The sequence below is a fragment of the Ursus arctos genome, unplaced genomic scaffold (assembly GCF_023065955.2).
Source record: "Ursus arctos isolate Adak ecotype North America unplaced genomic scaffold, UrsArc2.0 scaffold_6, whole genome shotgun sequence".
Classification (NCBI taxonomy): domain Eukaryota; kingdom Metazoa; phylum Chordata; class Mammalia; order Carnivora; family Ursidae; genus Ursus; species Ursus arctos.
The window spans coordinates 42907663-42934287 of NW_026623078.1; the positions used below are offsets into that span (position 1 = coordinate 42907663).

The window sequence follows — 26625 nt, forward strand, 5'->3', positions numbered from 1 at the left end:
TAATCTGCCATCTTCCAAACACAACCTTCACTGTAACTTCCTTGAATACGTTTGATACATATCTATTAGATATCTACCAGGTGCCAGGTCCTGTTTCAGGTCCTAGGGACACACAGATGAGAAAGAAAGGCAAAGTCCTTCCATCTTGGAGGCCATATCCATCTTGGCCCTTTTACCAATGGTTGATATTCTATCTGCGCTTAAAGTACAGTTGAAATCCCTCTTTAAAGACTGTCAACTCCCCTAGCCCAAAGTTTACTCTTTTTTCTGAGTTCCCCATAGTTCTCTATTTATTCATTTGCTTCTTACTTACTTACTTAACTTGCTTGCTTATTTATTTATTTGTTTTTGGTGACACCACATTCTGCCTTATGTTTTAAGTATGTATTTTCTTTTATTTGCTTTCCTTTTTTTAACTTTATTGAGGAATAATTGACAAATGTAATTATATATATTTAAAGTGCACAACATGATTTGATAGACATATACATTGTGGAATGATTGCCGAGATCCAGATAATTAACACATCCAAAGAAGACCTACAAATGGCCAATATGTATATATGAAAAGTTGTTCAACATCACTAATCATCAGGGAAATGCAAATCAAAATCACAATGAGTATTTATTTTTCTTAAAAAATTTCTTGGCAGCTTGAGGACCGACTATGTTTATCTTTATATTCTCCATAATGTTGAGCATAGTTCTTTATTCATAATAAATGTTCAATATTTATTTGTTTTGTGAATGAATAAATAAATGAACCTGGATCCAGAGTTGCCCCAGGGATCTGTTATAAGCATTTACCTGTTCTAAGTGTTCTTTTCCTGAGTTCCATTGTGTAATTTCTAAGCATTTTTGACGCTTATGCAACTATTATCATCTTGTCATTTAAATCTACAACATTTAAATGTATTATTTAAATATTTGGAAAAAATGCACATGGTATGTAACCATGAAATTTAATATAATACTCTAATCAAATATAATCTAGTACAACATAAACTTTAATTCAAACAGCAATAATTCTAATATCAATAGACTTTATAAACTTACTCGAATATTGTGTCCTTTCCCTTTCCTAGGAAAGTACAATAATAATAAACTATGTATATAGCACTTTTTTCTGTCAATGGCTCAGAGAAGTTATTATGGTCTCTAAACAGACCTGCGGAATGTATAGGGCAGGTATTATACCTACTTTAAATATGAAGAAACTAAGGGACAGAGAAGTTGCATAATTTACATGAGGTCAATTAATGGGGAAAAAATCTAGTCAATGTTATAGGCATGATTATTGTGTATTTTTCATTACTTTGAAATAATTATGCATTTTCTTTCTTTAGTGAAAGAAATGATGTTTTAAGAGAAGCTGAAATTTTACATAAAGCTAGATTTAGTTACATTCTTCCAATTTTGGGAATTTGCAATGAGCCTGAATTTTTGGGAATAGTTACGGAATACATGCCAAATGGATCATTAAATGAACTCCTACATAGGGTAAGTATCGTGCATTTTTAGTAGCTATAATAATGTTATTCAAGCTATCTAGTGTTTTGGCTTTACATATGATCAGAGTATTTGGAGAGATATATGAGTCAAAATAAGAATAATGGAAAACAATTACAGTGGTAAAGTTAGACAATTTATGGTTTCTTTTGTATTGTTAAAAATGCCAGAGAGTCAGGCCAGGACTGAGGTTATTTTGCTTAGTTACTGTTCCTGTGGTTTAAACTGAATTCCAGTAACCACATGTATATATACAGAGGTAGTAGAGGAAGAGAGAAGAGATAAACTCTGTGCACTATGTAATCTTCTGTTAGTTAAGCCATATTTTATTTTATGTTAAAAACAATTTAGGACTCAAATTAAATGTTAATAATACCAGTCCATAAAGTTCTGAATAGGCCAAATAAGTCTATCTCTGAGTACCAAATACATTGGTTTTTCCAATAATAGACAATGGCATAAGCCATTTACCTTTTTATCATGGTACTGGTTACTCTGGGTTTGTTTGTGAATCCCATCAGTAAGCAAACTGGAGGGGTGGGTCCTCATTCTTATCAGTAAGCAAATTTGTGGATCCTTAATCTCAAACTGTGTGTATTCACCTTTTGTTGTTTGCTTGATCTTATATTATGAATCCATCTACAACCTGCAGTTTCTCTCAAGAAATCTTTTTTAAATCACTCAGTCTGTTTTGTAAGTGTTGGTGTAGTTAAAACCTGGTAACATGATCTGTAAAATCCAATTATTGGATGCTCCTAAATTCTGATACATCACAATGTTCTGTAAGCAAACGAGAGAATGGATGCCATTGTCAGGCACCCGTGGAGTGACTTCCTCTTTATTTCAGAGTATATCACTTTCTATTTATGACAGGACCATCTGAGAAAAGGACAGAGTACAGTAACTGGTGTCTGTATATAAGATTTGTATAACTAATACAGCAATCAAGATACAAATATCACTTAAGCACAATTTCCTTTTTAAAAAAAAATGAATATAAGTATAAATTCTAATATTTTCTTCCCATACCCCAGTACCCATTAGATAGTCTGATACCCAAAATTGGAGCCCATTAGAAATTATAGAGCCTCCTTCGGGGGACTGCCAACTCCTAGAAGGAATCATAACATATAGAATGAGTGTTCTTCTACCTCTGTCTGCATGACCAGAAGCCTCCATGTGATACTATACTGCACAGAGGCCTCTTGACTCCTTTGAACTACATAATTTTCAGAAGAAAATTACTTTTTTACAGACTAAAAAATTCAGTTACTCACTGGGATGGAGTTCTGTGTATACCAGAGGAAATAATGTTTTATGTTTCTTTTGGTTTCCTCTGTTGTATTATTAGAGTGGGATTTATCTTGAAGTACTCTCCCCCAACCTCAAAGAAGATTGTTGGAAAAAATCAAAATACACTGTAAATACCAGGTTAATCAAAGAACTATAAGCTTACCCATTGTAGAAAAAATTCTCAAGAACAGATTTGAGCTTTCAGTAAAAGCATCTTTTTTCATGCAATTTAGAATGTCTCCAGTAGCTTGGTGCCTGGTGATTCATTGTCATATCTTCCCAAATTATCTGATTTTTCTGAGTATGTGCATTCTCCTAGGAAGCTACACTAACTTTTATGTTCAAAAAGTTTAGATGAGGGGCGCCTGGGTGGCTCAGTCGTTAAGCGTCTGCCTTCGGCTCAGGGCGTGATCCCAGCATTCTGGGATCAAGCCCCACATCAGGCTCCTCCGCTATGAGCCTGCTTCTTCATCTCCCATTCCCCCCTGCTTATGTTCCCTCTCTCGCTGGCTGTCTCTATCTCTTCAAATAAATAAAAATAAAAAAAAAATCTTTAAAAAAAAAAGTTCAGATGACTATCACTTGTAAGTACCAGGATATATAAAACATTATATTCTAAATATGTCTGTATTGCATACACTTAAAAATGAAGATGATCTTTGTCTCTTTCACAAAAGCAAAACTCTCAAAGGCTAATTTTTCAAGCTAGAATACAAAAATTGTGTGATAAGAAGTATGAGATATTCATGCTTAGTAAATAAATATAATATGGTCATAATTTTAATTGATGTGATGATTATTATAATAAGATAAGATTTTATATCAATAGAAAAATTAAAATATAAATTTTGAATTAATAGTTTGGTATGTACTAGATAAATTGTGTGTGTGTGTGTGTGTTTGTGTGTGTGTCTGTAGGTTACTTGATACAAACCATAGAATGAGAGAGAGATGTAAGTGTGAGTATAGGTAATGTGTTTGGGTATTACACAGAAAAAAAAAATTGAAAACTGTGTTAAATGAAGAAAGAAGAGCCAATATCATGTAGTTGTATTACCAACATAAACGAAAAGGAAATATCAGTACTATAAAGTCATCATTATTCTTTCTAAAAATTGAAGAAAATAAGATATACTCGGGTGTTAAATAATGTCAAATTGATACCATGATACTATGTAATAAAAAATGAACATATGTCTTGACCTTCATTTATACTGTATTTCCACATGGAATATTTAATTTTTTAAGTGGAAATGTAATGAATATGGTCACTTATTTTTGTTTTGTTTATTCTCATATATATGAAGAAAACGGAATATCCCGATGTTGCTTGGCCCCTGAGATTTCGCATCCTGCATGAAATTGCACTGGGTGTAAACTACCTGCACAATATGAATCCTCCTCTACTTCATCACGACTTGAAGACTCAAAATATCTTATTGGATAACGAATTTCATGTTAAGGTAATTACTTAAAAAAAAAGTTTATCTGCATCCTTGAGATTAATAGTTTTAAACACTTTTTAGTGTTTTTTTCTCCGCCTAACCAATTTAATATCTCTGTTTTCCATAGCCTATAAGTCTTTTCTTCAGTGTCCTTTCTTCCAGCTGCAGTGGCTTAGTTATTCCTAGACTCCAGAGATAGATAGAATTATGGTACAAAATACAAAGTTATTAAGTCCTTAATTGAAATTATCAAGTAAGCCTTTTTTTTCTTTTGATTTTGCAGTTATTATAGATTCACAGGAAGTTGCAAAGATAATACAAAGAGGGTCCATGAACCCTTCACTCAGTTTCTGCCAGTGATTGATTACATCACACGTAATTACAAAACAATTCCAAGTCCAGGAATTTGACATTGGTACAATGCATGTATATAGTTTCTGTGTTACTTTATCACATGTGTGACCATCACAGCAATCAAGATGCAGCACTGTTCTGTCATCACAAATATATCACTCATGCTACCCCTTTACATTCACACTCATCGCCTCCCTTCCACTATCCCTAACCACTGAAAACCACTAATCTGTTTTCCATCTCTATGATTTTATCATTTTGAAAATTCTGTATAAATGGAATCATACAGTATGTGCTATTTTGAGATTAGCATTGTTTACTTAGCATAATACCTTTGAGAGCCATCCAAGTTGTTGTTTGTATCAATAGTGGTTCTTTTTTATTGGTAAATGGTATTTCATGGTACGTGTATACCAAAGTTGTTTAACCATTCACCAACTGAAAGGCGTTTGTATTGTTTCCAGTCTTTGGCAGTTATAATAAAACTCCTGTGAATAGTCCTGTGCAGCTTTTTGAATGAACATAAGTTTTTGTTCCTCTAGATAAATGTCCAAGAGTACAACTGCTGTAAGGGTTTGTTTAGTTTTTTAGGAAACCACCAAACTATTTTTGAGGGGCTGTACCTTTGTACATCCTACCAGCAACGTATGATTGACCCAGCTTTTCCATATCCTGACCAGCATTTGGTATTTGTTACAGTTTTTTATTTTAGCATTGTAATGGGTATATAGTGATAGCTCAGTACAGTCTTAATTCCATTTTCCTAATGGCTAATGATGTTGAACACTTTCTCATTTGCTATCTGTATATCCTTTTCAGTGAAATGTCTCTTCTTGTCTTAAGCCCATTTTCTAATTGGATCTTTTGAATTTTTATTATTGGGTTTTGAGAGTTCTTTAGATTTTTTAGATATGAGTCCTTCATCAGATATGTAGTTCGCAAGTATTTTCAACAATTTGATGGTTTGTTCTTTTCATCCCTTTAACAGAGTCTTTCACAAAGAAAAGTTTTAATTTTGGTGAAGTCCAATTTATCAGGATTTTTTTCCTTTATGGTAATTCTTTGCTGTCATATCTAAGTAGCCTTCATCAAGCAATAGGTACTGAAGATTTTCTTCTATGTTACCTTCTAAAAGTTTTAGAATTTTATGTTTTATGTTTAAATCTAGGATCTACTTTGAATTAACTTTTGTATAAAGCATAAGATTTAGGTGCCTAAAGGCTCCAAATGTAGTAGTGATTTCATAGTTTACCCTGTATCTAACTGATGACAGCAAATAAAACGTAGTTGCTAAGTAACTAATACTAAATGTAACTTGCTTTATTTTTATGTTATTTTTCTACACTTCTTATAATAATATATGTAATTGGAGATTACTGTAAATATCAAAAATTTTCAAAGAAAAAATAAAAAGGAAGTTGAAACAATAAAAAAATTAATACAAAAAAATGTGGGGCGCCTGGATGGCTCAGTCGTTAAGCATCTGCCTCCGGCTCAGGGCATGATCCCAGAGTCCTGGGATCGAGCCCCGCATTGGGCTCCCTGCTCTGCTGGGAGCCTGGTTCCTCCTCTCCCACTCCCCCTGCTTGTGTTCCGTCTCTCGTTCCGTCTCTTGCTGGCTCTCTGTTAAATAAATAAATAAAATCTTAAAAATTTTAAAAAATGTGAGAAAAGTTAAATAAAAAATAAAACATCTGTTAAAGGCACTTCCTCTCCCTAGAATAAAATGGGAGGGAAAAGGAAAAGAAGCAAGCTGCCATCTCAGTATTACTAAAAAAAGAAACTAATCTATTACGTCAGCTATAAAACCGCACAGATAGAAATGCCTTCTAATGGTCAGCAAGTCCCTGAATCCTCACTATAAAATCCCTTGTCTTCCAGGGCAGTTAGTCTATGACAGGGGAGTCTTAATATCCATACTTAAATGACTGTGACATTTTCTTATATGATCAATCGAAATGCCTTCCGTTTGTTTTCATCCATGAGTCCTAGTCCTATTCTTTGTGATAAACTGAATAAGTCCAATTCTACTTCCCATATGACACCCTCTCAATGTTTGCAGACAGCTATAATCCCCCTGTCCCTCACATACACTTGTGTTTTATTCCTCTCTATTCTGAACATCTTTAGTTCTTTCAGCCAATTTTCTTATTACATTGGTTTTAATCGCAGGTGCTATCCAGATGTTTCTGTGTTTAAATCTCTGTTAAATTTTTATCCTCACAATGAAACAAAATACTCCTCATATGACTTTATGAATATGGACTTGAATGGAAGTATCATTTCCCTGGTCCCTAAACACTTTGTATAATACTTAATGATACATTGGTTTTTGGGGGGTGATCATATCACAACATTTAAATTGGGCTTAGCATCAGCAAGCACTGAGAGGTTCTTTTGTTCAGGTGTTATTGCTTAAGCCTCGTCTCCTTATCATGTACTTTGCAGAATACTTCCTGGACATCATCAGATTTTATTTTGTTAGATTTGAGTGATCGGCCTCTTAAGATCTTTTTCAGTATTATTTCTGTAGCCCAAGGGTTTTAACTTTGTCTCCCAGCTTTGTGTCATCCTCAGATTTAATTAGCTAGTTTTTATCTTTAAGTCATGATTAAATATTAACCAGTACAGAGCTCAGATCAGAGCCACACAACATGGTGCTGAGAATCTCCCTTCAGGTCAATATCAATCCTTAATTAGAACTTTTGGAGAAGAATCATTAATTTTGTGTGGAATACTTATAAAAGAACTGTTATACAGCCCATATTTCTCCATTTTGTCCTTAAAAATATCATCAGGAGTCCTTGCTTGACTACTTTCCCAGGTGTCCTCCTGGCTTATTCCCTCACCTTCTTCAGAGTGGCTTTCCCTGATGACCCACCCAGTTCCTCTGTGTCTTTGTACCTTGATTTATGCTTCTTCATATTATTTTTCACCATCTGTCATAATATTTTTATTAATGTGTTTATTGACTGTCTCCCCCAATTAGAATATAAACTCCATGAAGACTGAAATTTAGTCTGTTTTATTAACTGCCACCTGCTCGGCACATGCCATATTGAAGCATTAACTAAGTATTTGTTGAATAAACAAGTGAATGAATTCCAGATCTTCTGTATATACCAGATAGGCCTGATAACTTAATAGTTGAGCATGGTATTATAAAATAAAATGTTTTATAATATGCAAACTGTTTTAACATTAACTCTTTGACAGTACTACTACTGTCAAAAAAGGAAATAAAACCGGTCATAATTTTAGTGAGTAAATATTTATGGAGCAGCAGTGGCATTGTGCCAAGCACTTGGGATATAGCACATGAGACCTGAAATTGACCTACTGGTCTGATATGATTTGTTTTTCATGAATTCTTCCTGGCATTCCTTTTATTAAATTTTCTAAGTTTTTAAAGCAGGATTAAGGATAATATCTACCAGTAAGTAGATTGCAAAAATCAACAATTTTTTTTCCTTTTTGAAAGTCAAAATGGCATTTACTTTTCTCATATCCCGTAGTACCTCTCCGTGTCCCACAAAAACCGCTAATAGCACGATGGAGGTATTGGCAAGTATTCTCAATAACCTGAAATATCTATAAAATAACCTGAGATTTGCACTTTGAAACCTTTCAATGTCCTTGGACTATTCTTTCTTCATCTCAGTCTGAAAACTGTAGTTAACAGAATAAACAGAAGCAAAGTAAGAGGTAATGATTCCTACTTTCTTCTTTTCAGTGATCAACAGGGTATCCTTGGTCCTTCTTTGATGTGAAGAGAATTTAGAATAGTTTGACTTTGTTTAGTTTTTATAATTTTTAATAATTTTAGTACATACAGAGCTGTGACCTTTCTAATACTATTCTTATAGATTAGCAACATTCTCTTACATGCATCCTGTGTGTCTCTACTCTTTACTTTATAAATGTTCCTTAAAAGTCAAAGTTCATCAATGACTCATGAAAAAGTAACAGTTATTTAATCTACCTATTTTCTTGGAAAGTCCTTTAAATGAAGTGCAAAATATCTTTAAAAATACTTACTGAAATTAAATGGAAATTTACACCTGGCTACCATTTTCTGAAGTAAGTTTTCTCACTGGAATGCTGACCAGAACCATAGTATCTGAAAGAAAAATATTTACTACTGGTTAAGATCAGCTGAGACTTTTCTGCTTTAAAAAGAACACATTCCGTGGTTATCTGTCAAGTGTCCATCGGTGCACCTTAGATACAAATGAACTAGTGATAGGCGTCTTTGAAATGAAAATATGTATATGTGCCATATTCACTTTCTCTGCTATTCTCTCAGTCCGAGGTAGAAACCAGAATACTTCAGAGTTATTCTTCATAACTTCTTACTGATGATAACTTTATAGTTTTGTAGATATGGATAGTATATGTAAATGAAAATAGCTATTCTAATAGGGTGAGAGGATTGTGGATGATTTTTGTGAGTAGTGTGTTTTAATTTCCTCTAATTTTTAAAATCATCTTTTAAAAAGTTAAAAAGAAAGCCCTTAGCTTCAAAATGCATGTTAAGGTCTTGTGTAGAATCGGAAAGTTCTCATTCTCTGACTTCATGGCTGAATGATAAATTTATCAAGACCTTCAAGAAATCGTTGAATTCTTATTCCTTCCCTCACATTACTCACTTTTATCCTTCTGTTGAAGATCCAGATTTAATGAGTCGTGCCTTTCATAATGGTATTATTTGTAACAGAGAAAGGGGAGAAGTATAGTTCCATGTGAAAACCAAACTAAATCAGCTCAAAGAATTCTGATTAAGGTTTTTAGGTCAGGTTTGAAAATAAAGTTGATCTTAGGTGAAGGAGCTCATAAGGAAGCAAGCTCAGGAATATGTTTTCTACAATACTGTATTGAAACCAACATTTAGCCCAGGAATTTGCTAATTATGGTTCAGGTATAAGGTATAAGGTGAGACCACATCTCAGATTTTTTTTTTTAACGTTTTTCACTTGTGGCATAAAAATAAACTCTACTTATCATAGTAATGCTTATTATTCTAGCAAATGTGCCACTGGAGTACTCTTTTTTGGTTTTAGAGGGTAGGTGGGAAGAACAGATTGTATTGAGTAAGAGCAACCTTATACAAAACATTAATAATATTAACACATACGGATCACTTATTCTGTGATAATGTTCTGATGCTTTGCTTAGAATAAGTCATTTAATTTTCTCACTACAACCCTGCGATATAGATAGTATTATTATTATTCCCAGTTTCAGGTGGGTAATCACATGGAGGCGCAGAAAGATTTAAAAACTTCCTCAAGTTCACACACAGTTAAGTGATAGAATTGGAATATAAATGTAATATAATCTTAGGCTTTACAACCCATGTTCTTAGCCACATGGTATATTGCCTTTCAGAATCAATTCAGCTTAGCTCTTCATGTATTGGCACCATGTTTTCTCTTGGTCTTTTCTATTTTTTTTTTTCTTAGACTTACCCTTTTATTTTAATAATGTATGGAAAAATTCATATAGTCTACCCCCTCCTTTCTTAGAGTAATATTTTTTAATATCGAATTCGTCTGAACACTAAACAAATTTTCTTCTATTAAAACTAGTAAAAATATAAGAGTTAAATAACTGAAACACAAATGGTGTGCGAGATAGGGTTCATTTCCTTCTGTTGATTCTAACTTATGCAGTGTGAAGATCTAAGTAATTTAAATTAAATGTTTTAAAGATTTACTACACCCTTTTGTCCATTAAATACTGTTTCTGTTCTTATACTTTGTCTTCCATTTTTTAAAAAATAAGAAACCTCTTAAATAGAGAGTTATAAGATGTTGTATAACATCTACACAAAAGTGAAGCAAAGCTGTAAAGGATATATCAAAAGTATAGAATCTCACCAATAATTCTTTAGTCACTCCTTGTCATGGACATAAATATGCTTTATATGCTAAATAGACTGTTGCCAAAAGATATGATTCTTTTAGTGGTAGGCATAAATCATAATATAATAATGACCTGTACTATATTGGAGTTTTACTTCAGAATTTAAGGTTACTATATTTAGGGCATTGTAAATAAGAACATATAAACCTGAGTTGCAAACAATGGCCAGTGGCAATCATATTAGATACCAGTAGTTTGGCAGTTCTGTGAGGTGTAGGAGAATTTTGAAAGCATATGCTGTAAAACTACTTGTCTTAAAAAGCAGTGTTTGGCATATATGCTCCTTCAGAATTTAAGACAAAAAATATTCTTATTTAATTTTTCAAAATTTTGTTTACATTTTAAAATTTGTGACATTATGCCGAATTTCAAGTCAGTATGTATTGCTTCTAGAGTTATTGGGTTCAGCACTCTTGAATTTAATATATTAAGAAACTGATAGAATATGTAGAAATAAAATATTGATATAGAACATTTCCTCTGGTCTCATACCTAAATACAATGAATATAAACAAAGACAGTCAGTTCTTGTTTTTTTTTAAAGAAAAAATTTTTTAATTCAATTATTTACTTTTTTCCCTTACAGATTGCAGATTTTGGTTTATCAAAATGGCGTATGATGTCCCTCTCACAATCACGAACTAGTAAATCTTCACCAGAAGGAGGGACAATTATCTATATGCCACCTGAGAACTATGAACCTGGACAAAAATCAAGGGCCAGTGTCAAGCATGATATATATAGGTATAATATGTTACTTTTTGCTCAGAGTTAACCTTGTCCAAAAACAAGATTAATCAGAATTTTGAAGCTACATTTTTTTTTAAGATTTTATTTACTTTAGAGAGAGAGAGAGAGCACGGGAGGAGAGGCAGAAGGAGAGAGATAAGCAGATTCCCCGCCGAGCGGGGAGCTGGATGTGGGGCTCCATCCCAGGACCCTGGGATCATGACCTGAGCTAAAGGCAGATGCTTAACTGACTGAGCCACCCACGCTGCCCCAAAGCTACATTTTAAAGTGTGATTTTTAGTCTTCTCTCATAAGTGTGGTGAAAATAAAGTAGGGACCACAGGGGTTAATATTTTTCAAATTAGAGAGGCCTTGCTTTAAGCCACTTTTACATCCTTGAAAAAAATTTAAAGTGTATCTTATTGTCCTGTCAATTTATAATATAGTACTAAAAGGTTTTTATCTTATGTGACATTGATGAGGAGGGAGGGAAACAGCGTGATTAACACTTAACACTACCAAAGGAGACAGTACTTAGACCAGAAAAAAAGTCAATAGAATAGGGCTACATAAGACTATCTTTTTTATTGCCTTGTATTTTGTGTGAATAATAGAATCATGTAATTAGAGGTCATTAAGAATCATCCACAAGTTATCATTGCCTATAACCTCAAATTTTTATTATAGTAATTTGTTAATTTTTTAAATTGGATTAATTCCCTTTCAAAACAAAACTGTATGTAAACATTCATATTTTTTATTCTATGTGGTGATTCTTTATATAGCATTTCACTATCTTATTACTTGCAAAAATGATATCTCCACAGTCAGCTTTTAAAATCCGTGATTTTAGTTTATTATACATAGTTAGTTCATACTGTCCTATATGTATATTTTTATCTTAAACAGCTATGCAGTGATCACATGGGAAGTCTTATCCAGAAAACAGCCTTTTGAAGGTAAGTGTACTTTCACTTCCTTATTCTAGATGACAACATGTTGGTAGGCCATATCCAGAACTATCTAAATAAAGCCCATCTTATTTTAAATCTGCCTACTATTCATTTTGTGGAAAACACACTATAAAAACATAACAATTTATCAATTCTGAATCCACTATACTGGAAACTGTACTGGATTAGGGGTCAGAAAAATGTAGATTCTAATTTTTGTTCTGAAAGTAATTAGCTCTGTGATCAAGCCACTAAATCTCTTGAGTCTTTGTTTCTTTTTTACTTGCAAAATGAAAAGTTTGAATTTTTATTTCTAAGATTCATTCCAGCTCTAAAACTCTTTACTTGAAAACTTAATTAGTACTCCTTCTATAACAAATATTGAAGAATAATTTTTAAGTTTTCTGATACCATTGTCCATTTCCTTATTTTGAGGATTATATGGGTCAGCTTGCTGTGTAACAACCTCAGAATCTCAGTAGCTTTCAAAATAAACATGTTTCTCATTCACATTAGGTGTGAGTGTCCATTTTTGGCTATGCTAGGTTCCACTCAGTTCTGCCAGGTTCTGCTCTATTCATGTTCCATTGGCCAAATCAGATACATGACCAAGCTTAAAATTAATGAGGTGAGGTGAGGCCATAAACTCCACCAGAGGAGGCAGACACATATATATGTCTTAAATAGAGAGGGGGATAATGCATTATTCCTAAGATTTTAAGTTTCCCTTATTTTCATTTGGTTGACTTCAGAATGTATTTAAGTAATATATTAAATCATAATATATTTCTAATGAATGAAATATATTTGTTTTGACAGAAGTCACCAATCCTTTACAGATCATGTATAGTGTATCACAAGGACATCGACCTAACATTAATGAAGAAAGTTTGCCACTTGATATACCTCATCGAGCACTTATGATCTCTCTAATAGAAAGTGGATGGGCACAAAATCCAGATGAAAGACCATCTTTCTTAAGTGAGTATACAGTTTTAGTCTGGACCTTTTGAATTACAAAAATAGCGAATATACTGTGAATAAAATATTCCTTGAAAAATTACACAAGTTAGATGGCAAGCTTAAAGTTTGTTTTCTTTTTTTTTAATTCAGTTGCTGTTTTTATTTTGTGATATAAGATTGGAGCAATAAGGAGGGGCTGTTGCCTATCATAAAAAGGTTAGAAATTTATTCCAGGTACGCTGGAACACCATTAAAGTGTGTTTTGTATGGAAATGACATCTAATTTAAGTTTTGGAGAGATCACTCTTGTTGCTATGTAGAAAATTGACTGGAGAAGAGTAGGAGTGGAAGCAAAGAGAGCACCTAGGAGACTGTAGGAAGAGTTTACTAATTAAGGTAGTAATCCAAGATATAAAAATTAGATAGAATTAAGATTTATTTCAGAGGTAGAACAGATCATCATCTAAATGTAAACACAGAAGAAAATTTTTATGACCTTGTGTTAATCAAAGAGCTCTTATATATGACATCAAAAACAAGATCCATGAAAAAAAATGATAATTGAGCTTTGAAAAAACTAAAAATTTTTGCACTTCAAAACATGCTATTAAGAAAAAGTGAAAAGATAAGCCACAGACTGGGGAATCATCTCTCTAACTAAAAAAGCAATGAAATATATTTTTATTCAAAATTTGTGTCCAATGCTCATTAGTACTATATTTAAAAAATCAAAAGTTACTTGTAATGGATTCACATTTTATTTCTTATTTCTCAGAGCTGTGTGGGAGGGTGTATATCTCCTTTTTCCCCAGTGCCACTTCCAAATAGTCACTTCTTTTCCATTTTCTAAAAATTCTAGCTTCTCTGCAGATCATACCATTAGGTCATACTTACTTCTCTACAGACTTCCTGGGTTTTCCCTATTGTTCTTTAAAGACTTTGACTTTTGGCTTTCTAACTTTACCCTGCTTTGATCAGTATTGCTGAATACCTAAAGGAGCCTTCTGCAGATCACAGAGCTCTCTCTTTGTATACGTCTCCCCTCTCTGGTACTGCACTATGAACTCTTACCTGCCTTGGTCTACCCAGACTCTTAGCCCCATCTCTTCAATTAAGTTTCCACTCAATTGAGAGGTGAGGCTCCACCTCTCTTCCCTCTTAAACTGCAGCTAGAAACTCAACACAGTAAGCATGAGCAATCATAAGGCTCACCTGATTTGTTTCCCATCTCTTCAGTGACCACTGTCCTTTGCTGCCTGGTATCTAGTATCTTGAAAAACATTGTTTCATGTATTTTATCTGGCTGTTTTGGTTGTTTTAGGCAGAGTGGCAAATCAAACCCTGTTGCTCCATCTTGGCCAGAAGTGGGAGTTATTTATTGGTTTATCTTTAAATTAATGGCCAGGGCGCCTAGGTGGTTCAGTCAGTTAAGTATGAAGTATTTGCCTTCGGCTCAGGTCATGATTCCAGTCCTAGGATCAGGTCATGATTCCAGGTCCTGGGATCAAGCCTGGTACATCAGGCTCCCTGCTCAGTGGGGAGTCTGCTTCTCCCTCTGCACCCCCCTTCTCGTGCACATTCTCTCTCTCTCTCAAATAAATAAAATCTTTAACATTAATTAATTAATTTATTTATTAATGGCCAAAACTGGACAGTGAACACTACTTAGCAATTCTGTTGTGCTTCTCAAATACAGGTACTATTCCATTTTCATAGATCAACTGTTCTAAAGGTATGGTACAAGGACCCCTGGGGTGGTTGGTCATAAAGAAAATTCACAAAATCAAAACTCTTTTCAAAATAATAAATACTAAGATTATGTTTTTTAATTCTCATTCTCTCATGAGTATATAGTGGATTTTTCCAAAGGCTAAATGAGGTATGGTGGTCTCATTGTTCCAACAAATAATGGAATGTATTCTCACATATTCTGATCTTTTAAATTTTTCTCAGTTTTAATTTGTAATATAGTAAATATCAATAGATATGACACACACACATACAAAAGCTACTTGGGATAGTCAATAATTTTGAAGAACCCCAAGACCTAAAAGTTTGAGAATTGCTTCCTTATATCAATGATCATCTTGTACTATTGTAGGAGATACCTAAGGCCCATTCTTTATGTTCCCAAAGTGAAGATGAAATTCCATTTCAGTCCCCGAGAAGGAAAGTATAGGAAGAACATTTCCAGCTTCTGTGTGCCCCTCAGCACTCTTCCTCAGACTTACCTTATTTGTTAATTTTGGAGAAAAACTGAGCATGCTTATCTGGTCCCTTCTCAGTTTTTTTCCTTCTTTTAGAAGTCAGCCTGTCTAAAGGATGCATACATTTTCTGCTCCCCCATGTGGAAGTAGATGAGGCCTGTGGCTGAGTAAAGCTGTGAACTCTTTCCAAGCCCATTGGCTACAGCTCTAAAGGTAAATTCTCCAATTATCTTTATCAGTAATAAAGGTTGATACTTTGATCATCATTTATCATTATTCTGAGGCTTTTCTTGATAGATTCTGAGCTTAGGAAAAGAAGACAGGGGTAATACCTTAGCCTCCTTTCTTAAACCTCCTGCACCTCGTGCTCCGTCTTTCCTTTGAGCTGATCACCTGTTCTCACATTACATTAAGAAAATAGAAACCATGAGAGAGTACTACTACCTCATAGATCCGCTTATATCCATCCTTCCTGCCTTATCTTTTTTACAGGGGAAAAAACTGTCCATATACTTATACAAATGTAAACATGCCACTTATGCTCTGGATACCATTCCCAAACCCTCTCCAGGTTCTGTTCCTTTATAGTCTTGCTCTACTCTCACAGTGCCAATCTCAGCCTGTCTGCTGGATCATTCAGCTATCATGCAGATATATTCCATTATCATCCCCTATCTTTATATAGGGAAAAAAAAAAAACTCAACTTCATATGTTGACTTCAGTACCACCTCATTTTTTGGCTCTCGTTCAAATCTAAACACCTTGTAGGAATTGTCCATACTTGTTGTCTCTGCTTCTTTCCCTCTAATTCAGTTTTTAACAAACTGATACCAGTCTTCTCTTTTCATATCTCCACTAAAGCTACATTGTTGGGGTTACCAAGGATGGCAAAGTTAGAAAATCCTGCTTATCTTACTTGGCTTCTCGGCAGATTAAACATGACTCACTATTCCTTCCTTGAAACTTTCTTTCTGGTGGCTTCAAGACACAAGAGGCTACACAATTTAGTATTCTGTCTTCCTCAATCTCTTTTTCTTCCTCTACTCAATTTCTGACTGTTGGAGTGCCTCAGAGCTCTAACATGGGCCCTTTACTATCTGTATCCTGTCTATATTCACCCCCTAGATAATCCAGTCCAGACCATGGCTTTTTATATCATCTATATGTTAGTGATGCCCAGTTTTACATCTGGAGCCCTGGCCTCTCCTTTCAGCAGTAAGTTTGTATATTATTATAGTAGTTGTAGTAGTAATGATGATGTCTATTTGTTGGCTATTATGAATAATGCTGCTGTGGATGTTCATATGCACGTCTTTGTGTGAACATGCTTTCATTTCTTAGATTGCTACCAATGAGTTGAATTGCTGGGTTGTATGGTAAATTTATCTTTCATTTTTAAGAAACTCCCAAATGTTTTCCAAAATGCCTGCATTATGTTACATTCCCATTCTTAAATTGGGTTATTGGTCTTACTATTGTCAGAGTTCTTTATATATTTTAGATACAAGTCCTTTAACAGATACATGACATGAAAAATGTCTTCCAGTCTGGGGCTTGTCTTTTCATTTTTCTTAATAGCAGCTTTTTGAAGTGCAAAAGTTTTCAATTTTTTTGAAGTGCATTTATCAAAATTCTTTATGGATTCTGCTTTTAATGTCATATCTAAAAATTCTTGGCCTAACCCAAGGTCATGAAGATTTTCTCCTATATTTACATTTAAGTGCATGATCTGTTTCAAGTTAATTCTATGTATGGTGTTAGGTAAGAGTGTAAATTTGTCTTTTTTTATGTGGACATCCAGCTGTCCTAGCACCATTTGTTCAAAAGATGATCCTTTTTCTATTGAATTGCCTCAGCAACTTTGTCAAAAAGCAATTGACCATAACTGTAAGGGTTTATTTTTAGACTCTCAAGTGTATTCCATGATGTATATTTCTATCTTTATGCATATAATAAAGGCCCTTAAGAGGGTTGAATGTCAAGAGTTTGGGGAAAAAATTGACCTTGGGCCTTATCAGTGAAATATTAGCATTTATAGTTTGCAATTTAATGATTAGAGCAATCTGAACTCAATTTTTTTTTTCTTATTTAGAATGTTTAATAGAACTTGAACCAGTTCTGAGGACATTTGAAGAGATAACTTTTCTTGAAGCTGTTATTCAACTAAAGAAAACAAAGGTAAATTGCTAAATGAAATAGTAGAAATTGAATTTAAAACAATCATATATCCTTCATGGAGATTTTCAGCTTAGTTTAATCTAGTTTTTATCTATATATTTTTCACACATACAAGCTACAGTACTAGGGTGATAGAGTTTAACAGAGACTATGAATACTGTTTTTTCTGTCACCAAAGAGCTTTTCCATTTCATTCAAATGCCACTCTCAGAGGCATTTCCAGAACTCCCATATATCAAATGTAAGTTTAAAATGTGTGATGAATGCCTGTTATGTACAATGAATGCCCTAAATCACTAGGGTTTTTTTAACCTATATTTCTTAACCTAAAGTTTTAGTATATACAGAGTAATTAGAAGTCTGGGTTCTTACACTTCTTTTTATTCAGTGTTCTTGGGCTTTTTTGGGATTTATTGCCAGGCTAAGCTATAGAATTGTGTTAATATTTGAGGCCAAAATGTATAGTTTTAATGCTTTATTTTATTTTGCTTTGTTTTCCCACTCAAAAACTCTATGTTGCATAAATCAAAGTAACAGTTGATATGCATTACTTAGAACAATTGTCCTATTTACTCATTCTGGCTTTTGTAGATTAGAACAATTGAAGAGACCTACTACTTTCTTAAGATTATCAAGGTTTTCTTAAGATTATCAAAATTTTTTTAAAAAAGCAACTACAGCCCTTTAGGGACAAAGTAAGCATAGTTGAACACTTGCTGAGTTTCATTAAATAGCATCTAAGATATAATAATAAAAATAATCAGTTATTTACCAAAGTCTTGAGTTGTGAACAAGCATAGTCTACAATTTATGTATCATTAAATGACAGTGATTGCCTCTTGCAGTTTGCTGGATCTTTTGACATAATCTTTAGTTTAAAAGGGAAATGCATGAAGAAACAACTTCCTTTAGCCAAATTAAAAATTGATAGTGGCAGTATTAGTGCCTGTTTTTTAAGGAACTAGAGAACTGTGTTTTAATTCTTTTGATTACTTTTCACTGACCTCCCTACTTCTGAGTAGTTACAGTCTTTTCTAGAACATTCCAATCTCTCCACTTCTTAGTAGCTACAAACTTCTGTAGTTTTTTGTTTTTGCTTTATCTTTTCAGTTCTCTTTTCTCTCCTCACAACTTTCTCTTCTTCTGCCAAGCAAAGGTGGATAGAAGAATTTGTTCCCTTGGTTATAAAGTGGAAGAGAACCATTCCAGTTCCTTTCCCCCCTCAAAAAAACTTAAACACTAGGATCTATTTTTTATTTCATTATTTATTTTACCACCAATTAACATATAATGTATTATTGGTTTCAGAGGTGCAGGTCTGTGATTCATCAGTCTTATGTAATACCCAGTGCTCATTACATCACATGCCTGCCTTGATATCCATCACCCAGTTATCCCATCCCCTCGCCTCTCCCCTCCAGCAACCTTCAATTTGTTTCCTATGATTAAGAGTCTCTTATCGTTTGTCTCCCTCTCTGGTTTTGTCTTGTTTTATTTTTTCCTCTCTTCCCCTGTGATCCTCTATTTTGTTTCTTAAATTCCATGTATCAGTGAGATCATATGATAATTGTCTTTTTCTGATTGACTTATTTTGCTTAGCATAATACTTTCTAGTTCCAGCCACGCTGTTGCAAAACACTAGGATCTATGTTTAAAACTGTTAATTTTTTTAGAAGAAATTTAGGCTTTTTAAATAGTTTAAAGTACATATTTTCAAATACCTGAATACCATTTAATAATAGCATTGCTAAATTACTAAAAAAAGCATTACTTTCTTTGTTGTTCTTAACCAGCTGTATTGTTTTTACTCAGGATTTTAATTTTTTTCTATTAAAAAAAAATTATCAATCCTGTGAAACTGGTAGGGGAAGAATATCATCTCTATAGATAAGACAACTGAGGTGTATAGGAAAGTTACATAACACTCTACACAGCTAGCTAATGGCAGGGCCAAGAGTAGAATACAAATTTAATAAGATTTTCCATCAAGAAATTTCTGGGGGAACCTGGGTGGCTCAATCAGTTAAGCACCTGACTCCTGATTTTAGCTCAGGTTGTGATCTCAGAGTCATGAGATCAAGCCCCACATAAGGCTCCACACTCCATGCAGAGTCTTCTCCAGGTTCTGTTCCTCTCCCTCTGCCCCTCCTCCTGCTTGAGCATGCATGTGCTCTCGCTCTCTCTCTTTCTCAAATAAATAAATAAAATCTTTAAAGAAAAAAAAAAGGAAAGAAATTTCTGAAAACCCAGGGCTCCTGGGTGGCTCAGTTGGTTAAGCATCTGCCTTTGGCTCCGGTCATGATCCCAGAGTCCTGAGATCGAGCTGGCATCAGACTTCCCAGGATACCTAACAATTAGATTTTAGTCATGAGACTTATTCTCAGTTTACTAATCTGTAAACTGGAGATAAGTATTTTGCAGGATTACTGTAACGAGGATTATAAACAAAAAAGTCCTAAGATTACTTAGTAAGCATTCAGTAAATGCTAGCTATTAGGCAGATGACTTATTTATATGCTATACCTCTGTATTAAAATCATTTAGTTGCTTACTCCCGTCTCTATAAACCAGTCGGGTTAGCTGCCATCACTAGTGAGTGATTTAAAAAACAAACCTGTCGGGGGGCGCCTGGGTGGCACAGCGGTTGAGCGTCTGCCTTCGGCTCAGGGCGTGATCCCGGCGTTATGGGATCGAGCCCCACATCAGGCTCCTCTGCTATGAGCCTGCTTCTTCCTCTCCCACTCCCCCTGCTTGTGTTCCCTCTCTCGCTGGCTGTCTCTATCCTGTCGAATAAATAAATAAAATCTTTAAAAAAAAAAAAAACAAACCTGTCAGTATGCTTTTCTTCTCCAAACCAACATACTGTCAACTGCTCTACAGAACTTTAGAAATTGGTGGGTGCTACACCCACCCCTCCATTATTCATACTTATGACTGTCTGCTCCATTACATGGGTAGGAATTTTAGAAGAAAAAACCACTATTCATCTGTATATATAATCCACCTAGCATAGTACTTTGCATAAACGAATCCAATGAGCATTTGTTAAATACATTTTTATGTGAACCCTTAGAATTATTCTTTGGATCTGTCTCTGTTATATAAGGTTTTTCTGTGCTTTTAAATTTATTGAAACCTTTCTGATAGTGCAATATCCTTGAATTAATAACATCATTTTTCAAAACTGATGTTATGATAATTAAAATTATTTATGCACTAGTAAATCAACCCCTAGAAAGAAATGAAATGGAATATTAAGAAAAAACTTCTTTTGGGGGCGCCTGGGTGGCATAGCGGTTAAGCGTCTGCCTTCGGCTCAGGGCATGATCCCGGCGATCTGGGATCGAGCCCCACATCAGGCTCTTCTGCTATGAGCCTGCTTCTTCCTCTCCCACTCCCCCTGCTTGTGTTCCCTCTCTCGCTGGCTGTCTCTATCTCCGTTGAATAAATAAATAAAAAATCTTTAAAAAAAAGAAAAAAAAAAAAGAAAAAACTTCTTTTGGTTCCGTTTTTACTTTTTAAGATATAGGAAAGGCTATCTGTGAAAACATGAATTATGGGACCTGGTTCAAAGAACTGAAAGGAATGTAGGAACCTCAAACAAAACAAGTCACCCTAATTGGTGGTTTTTGTTTTCAGAAATTTCTTCCTTCCTTCCTTCCTTCCTTCCTTCCTTCCTTCCTTCCTTCCTTCCTTTTTTCCTTCCTTCCTCCCTCCCTCCCTTTGTCCCTCCCTCCCTTACTTACTTTCTTTTTTTTAGAAGGTTTTAGGCACAGTGCCTAGGATATAGTAAATACTTAAAAATTATGATAGACGCATATACTTACACAAATTGAAATTTGTTAAGTACCTAGTTCATACCAGATGCTGTATATTCATTATCTCACTTAATCTCTAAAACAGTCCTGCATGTAGGTATTAGTCCATCTTTTTTTTTTTTAAGATTTTATTTATTTATTAGAGAGCAAGTGGGAGAAAGAGCACGAGCTGAGTGGAGGACAGAGGGAGAGGGAGGAATAGACTCCCAGCTGGGCAGGGAGCTTGATGCGGGGGCTTGATCCCAGGACCCTGGGATCATGACCTGAGCTAAAGGCAGATGCTTAACCAACTGAGCCACCCAGGCGCCCCACTATTAGTCCATCTTTAAAGATAAATTTGCTCAAGGTAACCAATTAAGATGAGGCAGGATTCAAAGTCTGTTTCTCTAAAGTTATTACCCCTATTCTAAGCTGTTTCTACCTTAAGGTTATATATTATATCCTCAAATGATTTAACTTCACTTTTCATTGATTTTGTATAAACATATAAAGTATGTTAAGTGGATTGTATTTTACTCATATAATTTCTTAATCACCTCCAACTAAAGGACATATATGCATTCATTCCTGTTACAGAGTGCTTTGAGCACTATTCACTTATGTGACAAGAAGAAAATGGAGTCATCTCTGAACATACCTGTAACTCATGGACCACAGGAGGTAAAAAAAATTGTGTTGATAAAATCAAAATGTGAGAAGAATATGAAAAATCATTCAGTCTTAATTCCTTCCTTTATATGTGGGAAGCTGACACCCCAGGAGATTTTAGGATTTATTAGGTAGCTGATAAATTCAACACTCCTAATTTTCATGCCACCGTTCATCTCATTGAATCATACATAGTCCTTGCTTCTTTGTTTGCCATTAACTTTAGTCCCTGTCATTGTTTCATATAATGGATGGTGTTCCAGTGTGGTCCATAGGCAAATCACTGATTACATTTTTACCATTATATTTATGCCTTCTTATCCAAATGTTAACTAGCTATAATACTGCTTTGTCCTTACCTCTTGCAATGATTAATGAAAGGAAAATGCCATTTCCATGGCTATCAAAAAGGAAAGATTTCTTTAGTAGCATTCATTCATATTTCAAATTAATAATTCTCCGAAGAATATATAAGATTGTTATTTTATATGTTTCTTTAATTTTGTAAGGTATAAGTTGTAATAGTTTTTAGTCTTTTTTATAGTAAACCAAAATCAAGAACTATTTAGAAATTAAAGCTATATACCTTTAAAAATGATTTTCTGTTAACCTAAATCATTTATCTTCTATTTACTTTAGGAATCATGTGGATCCTCTCAGCTCCATGAAAATAGTGATTCTGCTAGAGCCTCAAAGTCCCTGTCCGCTCCTCAAGACAATGATTTTTTATCTAGTATGTAAATTTTTCAGTCAGTATTACTTGCAAGTTTTTCATTTTCTTTTAAGATCATATTATTGATAAGCAGTCATGGTTTGTATGGAACATGTCTTTCATCTGCAGCCGTAACTCATTTTTTAAAAATGTTAAGAGTCTTAAGTTGTGAAAATAGTAGTGGGATGTTCCACAAATACATTAAAATATTGAAGACATTGTGTTAGACTCTGTGAAAAGATATTTAAAAAATTTCTTCTAAGAGAAGAGAAATATTCCTAAGTAACCATAGTATGAAATAGAAGGTGATGTATTATAAAAGAGATGTGGATATAGAGCTATGGTAATACACTGGAAAAGTAACATTTTTTACAAAGCATTTCACAACAACCTTGTGAGGGAGATATTCCTCATTTTACAGATTTTTAAGATCAAGACTTCCTGGATCACATAGTTAGTAGCTGACAAATCCAAGACTCGAAGCCAGGTCTTTTGATAAATATTTTCATGTCACTCCACTACACCATGTTGTCATCATGAAGAAATTGTTTCTGACTGAAGGTTGGACCTATAGTTATAAAGATGGGCATTCCAGGCAAAAGGAACAACATAGAGGCACAGAAGCAAGAAAACAGAGAACAGTGAGTAGTTGGGTTTAGCTGGTAAAGAGGATGAATGAAAGGAGATAAAAGATCAGTAGGGTGGAGTCATACCATCACAGATTCTAAGACTTGCTGAGCTATTTGGGCTTTTTCACTTGGTTAGGGAGCAACTATTGCAAATATTTGAGCAAGGGTGTGACATGATAAAAATGTTTTGCTTTAGGAAGATTCATCCTGGCTGGAATATTAAGCTCTTTTGGAAGGAAAAGGAGAATGGAGGTGGGGAAACCAATTAGTAGACTGTTAGTCTGTTACTATTATACGTGAGAGGTTATGAGACCTGATGCAGAGTACAAGAAGGGAGAAATGATGAGAGGTGTTATGGAGGGCATACTTGAAGGAGTTTATAGCATTTTACTTGTAGGAAAGAAGAGAGAAAAAAAGAGCTGAACAGGTTGTCAAGCCTGGTGACTCGAAGAACATTGGTGCTATTAACAGAAATAATTGAAATAGGTTTTAGAGTTAGATGAATAATTAAGTTTTTAATTTTTTTTTTTCAAATTTGAGGTGCTTAGCAGCGCATATGAGGTTGATGTCTGGTGGACTGTTGAAAACGTAAGACTAAGGCTCAGTGAAGACAGGAAATTTAATTACATAGATTTGGGAAGAGAGCTGACAGTTGAGGCCCTGAGGTTGAATAGAATTACCAAGGAAGAGTGTAGAAAGGCACATATCATAAATAGATTTAGAAGACACATTTAAAGTACAGAAGGAGGAAGAAGACACAGAAGAAATATGGGATTATGTGAAGAAGCAAAATTTCATTATTTATAATTTACATAAAACAGACAAGCGCAGAAGTGTAGTAAAAACATTCATAATAAACACATTTTTGTCTAAAATATATTTACTTGTGGAGTTAGATTTATGAACCAGCTTTAATAACTGAAAATTTAAAGACATTGAATACTATCCTCTGTGTGACCCAGATATTGATATTTTAGCTAATAGGAATAGCTAAGGACTATTCTACCCCTAATGAAGATATTGTGTTTTGTAGGAAAAACTCAAGACTTTCCTACGCTGTGTCACTACCCAATAAATCACAGTTGCAATAGTAACATTTCTTCAGCTCAGAAGGGGACATTTTGTGATCACAAGACCACCCCATTCTCTTTAGCAGTAATAACTCCATTCCCAGCTGAGGGAAATTCAGGTAAATATTTAACACTTTGTAAATGATGCTGTTTATCTCACAACTATATGTTCAGTAGATTTGCCATGCAATAAGCTTTATTTGTCGGGGCGCCTGGGTGGCTCAGTCATTAGGCGTCTGCCTTTGGCTCAGGGCGTGATCCCGGCGTTCTGGGATCAAGACCCACATCAGGCTCCTCTGCTGGGAGCCTGCTTCTTCCTCTCCCACTCCCTCTGCTTGTGTTCCCTCTCTCGCTGGCTGTCTCTCTCTCTGTTCTCTGTCAGATAAATAAATAAAATCTTTAAAAAAAAAAAAACAAGTTTTATTTGTCTTTATTTCTTCAACATGATAAATATATACCTTCTTAAGTAGGAAAGCACTTCCAGTCCTAGGAGATGAGTGCTGACATGTAACAATAGGCCCACATGGTAGTTCATACACATCTGTCTAGGGAGGAAGTGCTAAAAGGAGGTGTGACTTAATATGTTTCTAAAGTAATTTTTGTTTATTTAAAAAATATGCAGGTATTCTTTATATTAAAATATATATGTATGTATCTATAACATAGATTGGGTTTTGCCCCCTGTGGATTTATAGCATATAAAAAGTCTTTTTCTGGGAAGGGAACTGAAAGGAAAAAAAGAGATAACCCAAGTATCTGAGTGTTTCCTGAAAATTAACAGCATCCCCCAAAATACTTGTATTCCATATTAGCATAATCATGGAAAATTAGGGGTTTTATTCCTTATTATTTCTTTGTTCATCTAATTTTACTCATAGTTATATATCTGTCCTCAACTCATTTGTCATCCCTTGCCCCTCTACAGAGCGATTACAGCCTGGCATAGCCCAACAGTGGATCCAGAGTAAAAGGGAAGACATCGTGAGCCAGATGACAGAAGCCTGCCTTAACCAGTCGCTAGACGCTCTTCTGTCCAGGGACTTGATCATGAAGGAGGACTATGAACTCATTAGTACCAAACCTACAAGGACCTCAAAAGTCAGACAGTTACTGGACACCACTGACATCCAAGGAGAAGAATTTGCCAAAGTTATAGTACAAAAGTTGAAAGATAACAAGCAAATGGGTCTTCAACCTTACCCGGAAATACTTGTGGTTTCTCGATCACAATCTTTAAATTTATTTCAAAATAAAAGCTTATAAGTGACTCTTTTTCAGGAAGAAAAGTCATTCTCTATAAGGGTATTTTATATTTCTATTGCCTTTATCTTATTGTTTTTATAAAATCCACATGAGTATTAGAAGCTTTAAAGCTTCTTTAAAGAAGTTTCTTCTTCAGGTAAATATTAGTCTTCTTCCATGATGTTATAGTATTTTTTAAAATTAATATATTGGAAAGTCTGCATTTTGCTACTGAGTTCAATTGTCTCTTTGGTTAATTGAACTTATTTTTTAAATGTAATAATTATATTCTTGTATATAACAGTGTCTTAAGGTGTCATGCATTTTTCATGGAAGCCATTTTCATATTCACCTTCTTTGTGGGTTATTTATTACTTGTCTAAGATGCAGTTTGGCATTTGGAAATGTAGCCTTTATACTTAAATTAGAGCTAGTACTGCATTTCTAACTTATAGTGCCAGGTTCAGATCCTCTCCAAAAGCTTGTTCATTAAACTTTGTTATCCAGATTACATTTTAAAATCTTATTCATTGAATTCTTCTTTTAAAAAAATGTTTCAAAGGTAAAGTGATACAAAGTATATGAAGAAAAAATTAATCTTTCAATATATGTTTCTACCCTCATTTCTAACCTTAACTAGCAACCGAGGTAACCAAAACTTAACAGCACACTGTTTATCCTTCTATACCCTTCTTCCTACTCATACGTATACAGTCATGTGGGAAAGGGTCTTTCATTAATATTATAACACATCATACTACAACCTAATTGTTGCACTCAACAGTGTATCAGGTGCAGCCTTCCAGATCATGTATAAATCTAACTCATTCTTTTTAATTGCTGCATGGTATCAAGGCTGCTTTTTTATTTTTTAACTTGTTCACCAAGTTTAACTGAAACAATATAGTGTGAGTTATTTTTTTGGTTAACAACTTATGTTACTAAAAGAA

The 26625-nt window shown here is 34.3% G+C and overlaps 1 protein-coding gene across 2 annotated transcripts in view; it reads left to right on the plus strand.

Moving 5' to 3' along the window:
• The window catches only part of RIPK2 (receptor interacting serine/threonine kinase 2), a 29506-nt gene extending 3305 nt beyond the window's left edge, over positions 1 to 26201 (plus strand). Inside the window, exons 2-12 of one of the 2 annotated variants that reach the window (XM_044382713.3) lie at positions 1346 to 1499; positions 4109 to 4264; positions 11112 to 11269; positions 12164 to 12213; positions 13027 to 13188; positions 16504 to 16593; positions 17471 to 17556; positions 21951 to 22034; positions 22662 to 22755; positions 24397 to 24552; positions 25359 to 26201. In XM_044382713.3, the coding sequence (XP_044238648.1) occupies positions 1346 to 1499; positions 4109 to 4264; positions 11112 to 11269; positions 12164 to 12213; positions 13027 to 13188; positions 16504 to 16593; positions 17471 to 17556; positions 21951 to 22034; positions 22662 to 22755; positions 24397 to 24552; positions 25359 to 25696 (1528 nt within the window). In that variant the 3' untranslated portion in view covers positions 25697 to 26201. The remainder of the gene's footprint in view (positions 1 to 1345; positions 1500 to 4108; positions 4265 to 11111; positions 11270 to 12163; positions 12214 to 13026; positions 13189 to 16503; positions 16594 to 17470; positions 17557 to 21950; positions 22035 to 22661; positions 22756 to 24396; positions 24553 to 25358) is intronic. The other variant, XM_026495787.4, reaches the window with a different exon arrangement.
• The last annotated feature ends 424 nt before the right edge of the window (positions 26202 to 26625 follow it).